This window comes from Ornithorhynchus anatinus, chromosome 6 (genome assembly GCF_004115215.2).
Source record: "Ornithorhynchus anatinus isolate Pmale09 chromosome 6, mOrnAna1.pri.v4, whole genome shotgun sequence".
NCBI lineage: Eukaryota > Metazoa > Chordata > Mammalia > Monotremata > Ornithorhynchidae > Ornithorhynchus > Ornithorhynchus anatinus.
This window is the reverse complement of record NC_041733.1, coordinates 1,987,453-2,000,097: the sequence shown is the minus strand read 5'-3', so window position 1 is coordinate 2,000,097 and position 12,645 is coordinate 1,987,453. Positions and strand designations below refer to the sequence as shown.

At 49.0% G+C, this 12,645-nt stretch overlaps 1 protein-coding gene across 1 annotated transcript in view; it reads right to left on the bottom strand.

Annotated features, from left to right (window-relative positions):
• Positions 1-12,645, bottom strand: part of LOC120638467 (connector enhancer of kinase suppressor of ras 2-like) — a 139,325-nt gene that overhangs the window by 63,312 nt on the left and 63,368 nt on the right. Inside the window, exon 3 of the mRNA XM_039912439.1 lies at positions 2,659-2,822. Within this exon, the coding sequence (XP_039768373.1) occupies positions 2,659-2,822 (164 nt within the window). The remainder of the gene's footprint in view (positions 1-2,658; positions 2,823-12,645) is intronic.

The window sequence follows — 12,645 nt, the reverse complement described above, 5'->3', positions numbered from 1 at the left end:
TACATTATTATTATTACAAGTTAATTAGATTGGACACAGTCCCTGCTCTGCGTGGGGCTCACAGTCTTAGTGGGAAGGGGAACGGGTATTGAATCCCCGTTTTACAGTTGAGGAAAATAAAGCACAGAGAATAATAATAATAATAATGTTGGTATTTGTTAAGCGCTTACTATGTGCAGAGCACTGTTCTAAGCGCTGGGGTAGACACAGGGGAATCAGGTTGTCCCACGTGGGGCTCACAGTCTTCATCCCCATTTACAGATGAGGGAACTGAGGCCCAGAGAAGTGAAGTGACATGCCTAAGGTCACTAAGCAAGTGATTGACAGATCCGGGTTTAGAACTGAGGTCTTCTGATTCCCAGGCCCATACTCTTTCTATGAGGCCACTCCCTTCTCTCAGTACAGTCCAACACACGGTCTTTGCTTCCGTCAAAACAAACTACACTCTCTGGCTTGTTCTCTTCTCTCCCACCGCTGACTCCTGGCTCACGTGTTTGCTCCTGCCCGGAACTCCGCCAACCTCATTTTGAATATGAAACCACATCTCCTCCGTGAGGCCTTCCCTGATTAATGTTTATATGTTCACTTCGTGCCATTTGATCACGTCCCTGCTAACTATTCATCTATTCATTTAGTCCTCTCAACCTGCTTCTGTAGACAAGCAGCGTAGCCTAATGGACAGAGCTCAGGCTTGGGAGGCAGAAGGTCGTGGGTTCTAATCCCGGCTCCTCCACTTGTTTGCTGTCTGACTTTGGGCAAGTCACTTCCCTTTTCTGTGCTTCCATTACCTCAGTTAGAAAATGAGGACTTTGAGCCCCATGTGGGACAGGGACTGTGCCTAACCCAATTTGTTTGTATCCACCCCGGCAATTAGTGCAATGGCTGGCACATAGTAAGCACTTAACAAATGCCACTGTTATAATTATCTGTAATTCTTTTCAGTGACTCAGTTACCTCATCTGCACCTGCATCCTCATCGGTTCAGTTTTCCCTTCAAAATGTCACTAAAATCTGCCTTTTTCAGCACGTATCCTATCCCGCCTTGGCTACTGCATCTGCCTCCTCACTGACCTCCCGGCCTCCCATCCCGCCCCTCTCCAATCCATACTTCTCTCTGTTGCACAGATCACTTTTCTTAAAACAAGTTCAGTCCACGTCTCCCCACTCCCCAAGAACCTCCAGGGGTTTCCCATCCACCCCCACGACAAACAGAAACTCCTTACCATGGGCTGTTAAAGCACTCAATCAGCTCTCTCCCTCCTACTACAACCCGGCCCACACACTCCGTTCTTCTAACACCAACCTACTCGCTGTACTTGGATCTCGTCTATCTCGAAGCCGACCCCTCGCCCACGTCCTTCTGGCTAGTCTGAAGAGAGAGTGGTGGGGATGTGAGGGGGGGAGAGAAAGGAGCTCAGAATCGAGGGAAGGCAATGGAGCGATCAAGAGGGTTTGGGAGCAATTCCAGCCCACCCGAAGTCAAAACACCACCGGTGGGTCCATACAGCATTTGTCTCTGGGGTTGGAGGGGGATCGGACATGGGATTGGTGGTCTGTCCATGGAGCTGGGCTGTCTGATCAAGAGGCTGGGTGTTTGGACATGGGGCTGGAGGGACTGGACACTAGACTACTGTAAGCTCTAGACTGCAAGCTCATTGTGGGCAGAAAATGCATCTGTTTAATTGTTTTATTGTAATAATAACAATAATAATAATAATTGTGGTATTTATTAAGCGCTTACTCTATGCTAGGCACTGTACTAAGTGTTGGAGTGGATACAAGCAAATAATAACAAATAGTGATAATGCTTATCACTTACTATGTGCCAGGCACTGTATTAAGCACTGGGATGGATACAAGCAAATCAGGTCAGATACATCCCCTGTCCCATGTGGGGCTCACGGTCTTCAATCCCCATTTTACGTATGAGGTAACTGAAGCACAGAGAAGTGAAGTGACTTGCCCAAGGTCACACAGCAGCCCAGTGGCAGAGTCAGGATTAGAACCCACTACCTCCTGACCCATTGCTCTATCCATTCCAACATGCTGCTTCTCCCATTATATTCTCTCAAGCATTCAGTACCATGTTCTACACACAGTAAATGCTCAGTAAATATAGCTGACTGGTAGTCTGTACGTGGAGTTGGAGGGTCTGGACATGGGACTGGGGCGACTGGGCGGATGGGAATTTCTCATAGAGCTGTGGGCCAGCTGCTTTTCCAGAAAGTGACCGGAAAGTGACTTTTCTCCCCCTATAAGCCTACAGTCTAGCAGGGCAGGGAATGTGTCTGTTTATTGTTACATCATACTCTTCCGAGCACTTAGTACAGTGCTCTGCACACAGGAGGTGCCCAGTAAATATGACTGAATGAATGAGTGAACGGAAGGGGTGGGAGAAGACGCAGGGCAGGGAATGTGTCTATTGTTCCGTCATACTCTTCCGAGCACTTAGTACAGTGCTCTGCATACAGTAAGCGCTCAGTACATATGGTTGAATGAATGAGTGAACAGAAAGGGTGGGAGAAGAGGCAGAGGGTCTGATGGCCGGCCCTCCCGGCGCGGGCCGTGGATTCGGGGCGGAGGCGGAGGGAGGAGCGGGCGGCCCCCCGGCCCCACCACACTCTCGCCCCGATGGCCAACGGCCCGCCGGCCACTTACCAGAGCGCAGAGCAGGTCCACGGCCTCCAGGATGAGCTCTTGGTGTCCGATGCGGGTGACCCCCAGCTCCTCGAGTTCTTGGTGCGTGATGTGGAGCAGCTGGTCCCCGCTGATCCTCTCCCTCTCAAAGCTCTTGATGTACTGCTGGAGGCAGTCGTCCAGCCCTGTCGCCGGAACGGGAGACACAGACGAGGGAGTCAACCTGCCATCGCCAACGGGACACCTATCTTGGCCCGCCAACCCTTTCCGCCGCGCACAAGACTTCCACCCCTCTCCGGTGCCGACGGACACCGGTCGGCCCTCGCTGTCACTGGACGAACGGACCGGTGTGACATCGTGGGCGTCACTCTGACTACAGAGTAGTGTGATGACTCAAGCGCTTTTGGTGCAAGTCTGTCACTTGCTTGGCAATTCATTCATTCACTCATTCATCGTATTTATTGAGCACTTACTCTATGGAGAGCACTGTACTAGTGCTTGGGAGAGTACAATAGAATAATAAACAGAAACACTCCCTGCCCTCAACTAGCTTAAAATCTAGAGGACAAACTCACGGCTAGAAAAGTGCTTATCACATAATAAGTGCTTAATAAATACCATCATACACACACACACACACACACACACTCTCTCTCTCTCTCTCTCTCTCTCTGTCTCTCCCCACTGCCCCCAGAGCTATTGGACTCTCTTCCCAGGTCCTTGGGAACACCATCATAATCCTTATTTCTACTAATTGAGAAGCAGTGTGGATCAATGGAAAGCACATAGGCCTGGGAGTCAGAGGACCTGGGTTCTAATCCTGACTCTACCACCTGCGTGACCTGTGTCTCAGTTACCTCATCTGTAAAATAGGGATTTAATCCTTTCATTCATTCATTCATTCAAGTGTATTTATTGAGCTCCTACTGCATGCAGAGCACTGTACTAAGTGCTTGAAAAGTATAATTCGGCAACAGATAGAGACAATCTTTACCGAACAGTAATAATAATAATGTTGATATTTGTTAAGCGCTTACTATGTGCAGAGCACTGTTCTAAGCGCTGGGGTAGATACAGGGTAATCAGGTTGTCCCACTTGAGGCTCACAGTCTTCATCTCCATTCTACAGATGAGGGAACTGAGGCATGGAGAAGTAAAGTGACTCGCCCACGGTCACCCAGCTGACAAGTGGCAGAGCTGGGATTCGAACTCATGACCTCTGACTCCAAAGCCCATTCTCTTTTCCACTGAGCCACGCTGCTTCTCGGCGGGCTCATGGTCTAGAAGCGGGGAGATAGACATCAAAACGAGTTAACGGGCAACTCCTTCCTTCTTGACTGTGAACTCCATGTGGGACACGGGCTAAGTGCAACCTGACTAACCTGTCTCTACCCCAGTGCTTCATACAGCGCTTGGCACATAGTAAGGTCTTAACCTGGAGGATCTCTCATTCTACGTGGGAGCATCACCTCCTCCTCCTCCTCCTCTTCCTTTGCCCCACCACTGCCCCCCTCCCACACACACCATCCGTGGAAGAATGCTATCCACTCTCCCACCTTCTGGAGAACAGAGGACAAAAAGACACCACTAGACAAGGCAAACACAGTTCCGGAACAAAGGGCAGGCCGCCTCTGGAGGTGCATTTTGTGGCCAGGACTCGGGGTCCTTCTTGGGTCATCTCAGCTCCACTCGTGCAACAACGTTCTGACTTCCCCAACCACACCAGGATCGCTGGGCAACAGCATTCTGCACCCCCCCACTCTAGTCCTCTCCCCCTCAAACGTGGCATCGGCCTCCACATTCTGCAAGACGCCATTCAATAAATCAATCAACTGTATTTACTGAGCACTTATTGTGTGCTAGGGAGACTGTACTAAATGCTTGAGAGAGGGCAATAGAGTTAGTATACCTGATTCCTCCCCTCAAGGAACTTACAGTCTAGCAAAAAACTTAGTCTTTTCCATTGCCACTTCCATTTCCTAGGTGTGGACGGTGATTGAACCCCAACCTTCTAGGACCAGAGTGACCAACAACAGTGACCACTGACCAAAGACAAACCGCCTTCCTGTTCTGGAACCACAGGGAAGGGAAAGGGAAATCCTTAACGCTTTCTTTTTCAAGGACTATCACTAAGGAGCCATTTTGTCATCGAGAGACGTGACGAATTCATCCTCAGCTGAATTTATTGAGCTCTCTGATATAATAAAAATAATTTTGGTATTTGTTAAGCGCTTTCTATGGGCAGACTTCTGTACTAAGCGCTGGGGGAGATTCAGGATAATCAGGTTGTCCCACATGAGGCTCACAGTCTTAATCCCCATTTTACAGATGAGGTAACTGAGGCACAGAGAAGTGAAGTGACTTGTCCACAGTCACAAAGCTGACAAGTGGCAGAGCCGGGATTCGAACCCATGACCTCTGACTACGTAGAGAGAACTGTACTAAGTGCTTGGGAGAATACAATATAACAAAAGAACAGCAATAGTAGACACATTCCCTGCCCACAGTGAGCGTACAGTCTATAACCTGTGTTCTGTGTGTAAAGTCGACGCTTTCGAGGCCTCCTGAAGGAAGCCGGGCTCCTGAGTCCACGTTCGCTTCCTTGGAGGAAGCCAGACCAGAAAGTGACAGGCCTCTGTAATGTCCCCATCCCTAAGGCTGAGCCACTCCCCAGTGGGGATCTGCACAGAGCGTGGCACCCGCCACATTTCAGAGCACAATGACCATTCGCATTTCAGGTGACTTTCTTCTCCAGAGCAGTCGCTCAGAAGAACCATATGGGGTGGAGCCCGGCCAGATCCCTGCCACAGGAAACTGAGATTGAGAATCCCCAGACGGTCGGGGGCATGAGATTTCTGAAAAATATCAACAGACAGGGCACCCACCACTGTGCTGCCATTTGGATTTCGTGTGGAGAGACAGGGGCGTTTGGAGAGGGTCCGTGCTGGGTCACTGGGGGAAGAGTCAAGAATAGAGAGGGGAGTGTTGAGGGTGTTGGAGGCTCCGTGATGGGTCACTGAGGGGAGAGTCAAGGAATAGAGAGGGGCAAGTCAGTTGTGTTAGTCTGTTCTGGCTCAATAGAGGAGTTTGGGGGTGGGGATGGGTGATAAGGGGTGTTGGATGGCCCATATTGGGTCACTGAGGGAGAGTCAGGGATGGAAAAGGAGAGTGAGGGGTGTTTAATGATCTGTGCTGAATCGTCGTGGGAAAGTCAGAGATAGAGAGGGAAGAGTCAAGGATGTGTGTTGCCCTGTGCTGGGTCACTCTGTGAAGAATCAAGGATGAAGCAGGGAGAAGCCAGGAGAGCCCAGGAGAGTAACCCATCCTCCATTCCTCCCAACATCACGTCACCAGTTTTGGAAGCAGAGTCACAAGATGGAAGAACCACTGGTCTGACCCAGTAATGGCACTGGGGGTGGAACAACCCCCAGGCCGCCTCGGGCCCACCTTGCCCTTCCACAACCATTGCCGTCTTCCCAAGACCAGTGTCCTCACTCGGCTGACAGCTGTCTTCATGGTCCACATACCATGAGTATATATCCAGTGTGGGGCTGGAGGAGGGTTCATTCATTCAATTGTATTTATTGAGAGCTTACTGTGTGCAGAGCACTGCACTAAGCACTTGTAAAGTACAATTCAGCGACAAATAGAGACAATCCCTACCCAACAACGGGCTCACAGTCTAGAAGGGGGGAAACAAACAAAACAAAGCAAGTAAACAAGCAAGAAAGCAAGTTAACAGGCAACAAAGCAAGTAAACAGGTTAAATTATCTCCTGTCTTCTAGAGGGATAAAATTGGGGAAAGAAAATACATAGTACATTTTACAGAAAATGTAGTTAGAGGATTTCAAAGACTGTTTTCAAATAAACCCAGCTTTGGTAATTGAGTAAAAACCTAGGTTTCTATCAAACAAACCCAAATCATCCTAATTCCTTGAGTAGGCCCAACTGACTGGCAGTTTCTGAAATGTGGGCCAATCTTGTAATTCATCCCGTGAAATTCTATGTTTTGAAAATTCAACATTTCCCCAACCGATTTGGGCTAGGCCCGAGAAATAAATAGCACCCAGTTTAAAGCATGTGCATAGACACCTTGCTGACATCTATACAGAAGGATTTCCTTCTTTGACTTTTTTATGGTATTTGTTAAGTGCTTACTGTGTGCCAGGCACTGTACTGAGCACTGGAGTAGATACGAGTTAATCGGATTGGGCACAGTTCCCGTCAAACATGGGGCTCACAGTCTTATTCCCCATTTTACAGATGAAGTAACTGAGTCACAGAGAATTGAAGTGACTTGCCTTAGGTCACGCAGCAGACAAGTGGCGGCGGCGGCATTAGAACCCACATCTTTCTATTTCCTAGGTATCCAGCAACAGGGGGTTGAGTGAGGAGGGAGGCTCTGTGCTAAATGGTAATTATTATTATATTTGTTAAGCACGTACTATGTGCCAAGCACTGTTCTAAGCGCAGGGGTAGATAGGAGTTCATCAGGTCAGACACAGTCCCTGTCCCACATGGGACTCACGGTCTAAGTAGGAGGCAGAACAGATATTGAATTCCCATTTGATAGATGAGGAAACTGAGGTCCAAGGAGGTTAAGTGAGGTGCCCAAGGTCACACAGCAGCTGGTGGTGGAGTCGGGATGAGAACCCAGGTCCTTCTAACTCCCAGACCAGGGCTCTACTAGGCCTGAACCCTATGTTGTTCCGTTAAGCCTCTGGCACATGCCAACCGAGAAAGTCCGCGGGCATCTCTCTTGGTCTCATCACAGAGTGGCTGGGCGGGCAAATCTCGGTTGCGCCCCGTCACGTGGACAAAGTTGAGAGGCATAAATGGAACCCGCCGCTAGGCCCCAAACCTCCAACTGTCCTGAGTCCATTTCTTCACACTAGAGAAACAGTGTGTCATCATGGCTAGAGCACGGGCTTGGGAATCAGAAAGTCATGGGTTCTAATCCTGGCTCCGCCACTCGTCTGTTGTGTGATATTGGGACGGTTATTTCACTTCTCTGTGCCTCTGTTACCTCATCTGTAAAATGGGGATTAAGACTGTGAGCCCCACATGGGACAGGCACTGAGTCCAACCTGATTTAGTTGTATCCACCCCAGCGTTTAGTAAAGTGCCTGGCATGTAGTAAGTGCTTAACAAATACCATAATTATTATCATTATTATTATTATTAGAGATTCTATCTCTGGGGCCCAGGGTCCCTGCACTGAACCTCCAGCTCCTCTTTCTGAGTCTGGGGAGAGGGGGAAAGGGTGGGAGCAGATCAAGTCAATTAAAAAGCATGGCTCAGTGGAAAGAGACTGGGCTTGGGAATCAGAGGTCGTGGGTTCTAATCCCGCCTCCGCCACTCGTCAGTTGTGTGACTTTGGGCAAGTCGCTTAACTTCTTCATGCCTCAGTTCCCTCATCTGTAAAATGGGGATTAAGACTGTGAGCCCTACGTGAGACAACCTGATCACCTTGTATCTCCCTCAGCTCTTAGAACAGTGCTTTACACATAGTAAGCGCTTAACAAATACCATTATTATTATGATTATTAAATACGATTGAATGAATGAATGAACTCAAGTTAATGGGTGATCAGGAGAAGAGGAAGGCCAGGGCCTGGATAATCCAAAAACAGGACTAGCAGCCCTGAATACCCAAGAGAGGATGGAATTGGTTTTAATTTTATTGCTATTGTTCTTGTCTGTCTGCCCCGATTAGACCGTAAGCCCGTCGTAGGGCAGGGACTGTCTCTATCTGTTACCGATTTGTTCATTCCAAGGGCTTAATACAGTGCTCTGCACATAGTAAGTGCTCAATAAATACTATTGAATGAACGAATAATAGGATAAAGGTTCTCCCCTTTGGCTCCCCAGTGAACTTCCCTTGCGTAACAGCACGGCCTAGAGGATAGAGCACGGGCCTGAGAATCAGAAGAACCTGGGTTCTAATCGCGGGTCCGCCACTTGTCCACTGTGAGACCTTGGGCAAATCATATCACTTCTCGGTGCCTCAGTTTCCTCATCTGTAAAATGGGGATTAAGACTGTGAGCCCCACGTGGGACAACCTGATTCCCCTGTATCTACCCCAGAGTTTAGTATAGTGCTTGGCACACACATATATACAGATATCTTTAAAAAAATTCCAATTCCCTCCAATTGGGGTTGGGGTGCATCGGTGACTCTGTGGATGGTCATTCTGTCCGAGGGGTCACAAGACCCTCTCCTAGAGCCCATGGAGGAGGCCCGCTAGAACTCCATCACTCCCCCTGTGTAGTGGCCTGCAGGCCAATATTTAGCTGTCAATGATTTTGTATTTGTCTCCCCCATTAGAGCAGAAGCTTCTTGTGGGCAGGGGACATAACAGTAATAGTAATAATAATAATTATGGTATATCGTTTCTTCACTTCTCTACTCCCCAAGCACCTAGTACAGTGTACCTCACTGAGAGGGTGCTCAATAAATGCTCTTTTCCTGTAGTTTAGAATAGTGTTTTCCACACAGTAGGTGCATGATACTTACTAATTATGGTAGTTATTAAGCACTTACTCCTTGCCAGGCAGCATAACTAGGAGAGTTATAAATGGTCCATGCTCCTGTCATGGTCTTCCCAGCGTTTAGTCCAGTCTCCAGACCTCAGGGGTCACTCGGTAAATGGTGCTGCTGGTTGTAGCCACGAGAAGCAGCGTGACTCAGTGGAAAGAGCACGGGCTTTGGAGTCAGAGGTCCAAATTACAGATTAGACGGTAAACCCGTCAAACGGCAGGGACTGTCTCTATCTGTTGCCGACCTGTTCCTCCCAAGCGCTTAGTACAGTGCTCTGCACATAGTAAGCGCTCAAAAAATACTATTGAATGAATGAAAGGTCATGGGTTCGAATCCTGGCTCGGCCACCTGTCAGCTGTGTGACTTTGGGCAAGTCACTTCACTTCTCGGTGCCTCAGTTACCTCATCGGTAAAATGGGGATTAAGACTGTGAGCTCCATGTGGGACAACCTGATTCCCCTCTGTCTCCCCCAGCGCTTAGAACAGTGCTCGGCACATAGTAAGCGCTTAACAAATACCCACATTATTATTATTATGTATCCCATCTGCTTCCAAGGGGAGATTTTGGCCTTTGACCTGTGCACCATATAAGCAGCACCCTGCCACCATTTCAGTTGCTTGGCTTGTGGCCTAGTGGAAAGAGCCCAGACCTGGGAGTCAGAAACCCTGTGTTCTAATCCCAGCTCCGCCATTTACCTGCTGGGTGATCTCAGGCAAGTTACTTGATTTCTCTGTGTCTCAGTTCCCTCACCTGCAAAATGAGGATTCCATATCTGTTCATCTTCCTACTTATTCTGTGAGCCCTATGTAGGACCTGATTATCCTGAATGTACCCCAGCTCATGGTACAATGCTTGGAAAATAGTAAGTACTTAACAAATACCACAGTTATTATGATTATCATTATTTGCTCATTCCCCGCTTGTGGTAGACACTCCTCTCGGCCTGGTCTTCTCCCATTCTCCTCTTCTCCCACTCCTTCCCTCTCTCCCACTCCCTTCCGCGTCGCCCTGATTTGCTCCCTTTATTCACCTCCTCTCCCAGCCCCACAGTACTCAAGTTAATATTGGTAATTTATTTAGTTCTATTAATGCCTGTCTCCCCCTCTAGACTGTAAGCTTGTTGTGGACAGGGAATGTGTTTATTTATTTTTATATTGTACTCACCCTAGCACTTAGTACAGTGCTCTGCATATATTAAGCACTCAATAAATAGGATTGACTGACTGACTGACTGGCCGGTAGATAATCCAGACACCGCCACCGAGCTCCGGCCCCAAATGGCAGAGAGCATTCCTTGACCTGGCAGCGTTAAATGCTCTCTCTAGAGGCCAGAGGATATTACTTGGAAAAGGCATTTGCAAAATTTAATCACTCGAATACTAACCGGAAAAATCGTATAGCTTCTTCCTCCTATTGTGCGACACGGACGTGATTGAATTTCTCTTCTCAAACCCAAATGACAAGCCCTTGAAGTGGGGAATGCACACCCGCCCCTGCCCCCCGCCCCCACCTTCTCCTTCACTACAGCATTGGTTTCTCCAAAGACTCCCTCGCCCTGAACCTTGGTGATGCTGGGAAAGTCAAGATTGGGAGAGATTAGGAAGTGAAAACTTGGCTACTCCTCATGGTCGTGAGTCATGCAAATCCTCTCCCAAATCCATCCCGCTACCTTCCCCGCGAGGTGAACGAAACAGTCCAAGGTGGAGGACCGCCTCTGGAGCGATCGATCAATCCATCGATTGAAGTAGCTCAACCTAGAGGATAGAGCCTAGGCCTGGGAGTCAGAAGGACCTGGGTTCTAATTCTGGCTCTGTCACTTAATAATAATAATTGTGGTATTCGTTAAGCACTTACTGTGTGCCAAGCACTTTATCAAATGTTGGGGTGGACCCAAGCTAATCGGGTTGGACACAGCCCGTGTTCCAAGTGGGACTCACAGTTTCAATCCCCCTTTTACAGATGAGGGAACTGAGGCCCAGAGAAGGGAAGTGACTTGTCGAAGGTCACACAGCAGACAAGCAGTGGAACCAGGATTAGAACCCATGACCTCTGACTCCCAGGTCCATGCTCTAACTACTGTCTCATGATTCTTCTCTGCTGGGTGACCTTGGGCAAGCCACTTCACTTCTCTGGGCCTCAGTAACCTCATCTGTAAAATGGAGATTAAGACTGTGAGCCCCATGTGGTACCTGAATGGTGTTCAACCTGATTAGCTCGTGTCTACCCGAGGGCTTACCTCAGTGCCTGGCACAGAGTAATAAATATCATTTAAAAAAATCAATCAATGGCATTTATTGAGTGTTTACTGGGTGTACAGCACTGCAGTAAGCACTTGGGAGAGTCCAAATAGAGTTGGTAGGCATGTTCCCTGCCCGTAGCAAGCTTACAGCCTACAGCATTCAATCAATACTATTGATGGATTGGGTGATCGGGGAGGGAGGTTTCTGATCAAGAACTGTATACGACATCCTCCGAGGGGGACAGACACGGTATGGAATCCTGAGAAATCACTGGCCAAGGTTGGCGGCTCCCGAGGGCACCGCTCACCGGCTCACATTGCTGGGGCTTGATGTCGGGGCGATGCCCAAGGGCACTCCCTGTAAATGGGACCTGTGCGGAACATTCCTGTTTACCACCCACCTCCTCCCTCATTGTACTTCGTTCCCCCAGGGGGGCACCTGAGGGCCAGAGCCGAGAGACTACATGGGATGCCAAGCAAACCACCAGCACTGACAACTCCTCCAAGCGGGGTCTAATAATAATAATAATAATAACTGTGGTATTCGTTAAGCACTTACTAGATGCCAGTCACTGTACTAAGTGCTGACGTAGATACAAGATAATTGGATTGGACGTAATCCCTGTCCCTCATGGGACCCATAGTCTTAATCCCCATTTTTCAGATGAGGGAATTGAGGCACAGAGAAGTGCAGTGTCTTGTCTAAGGTCACACAACAGACAAAGCTGGGATAAGAACCTAGGTCCTGCTAATTCCCTGTGGTCTTGGAGATGGGGACCAGCCTCACCCCAAGGGGGATTCCGTCCTCAGTCACGCATGTTCCATGGGAAGAAGGTTGAAGACAGGGGACCCTCTGGTGAGGAGCCTGGCATCTGGCGTCTGGGTTACCAGCTCTCTCCTGCTACCTCGGCTCCCCTCACCTGTCGGAGCGAGGTAGGCAAGTAGACAGAAGCAGCGCAAGCTTGGATAAAGAGGCCGTCCAGTTGGTTTCATTCAATCCGCCTCCATGCCAGGTACAGTCTATGCTAGAAAAGCAAAATCTGCTGCTTCTGGGTCTCGCGGGGTTCAGCAATCGCTCCTGTGGGCACAATTTGGCTGATACTGACTTAACAGTGCCAACAGGGTGGCAGCTGATGCCGGGCGAATACTGAGCTTCCCTGTCAGGGCCCGAGTTATCTCGGGACACAACAGATGGCAAACAGCGAACGGGAGATGGAAGGCCTCCG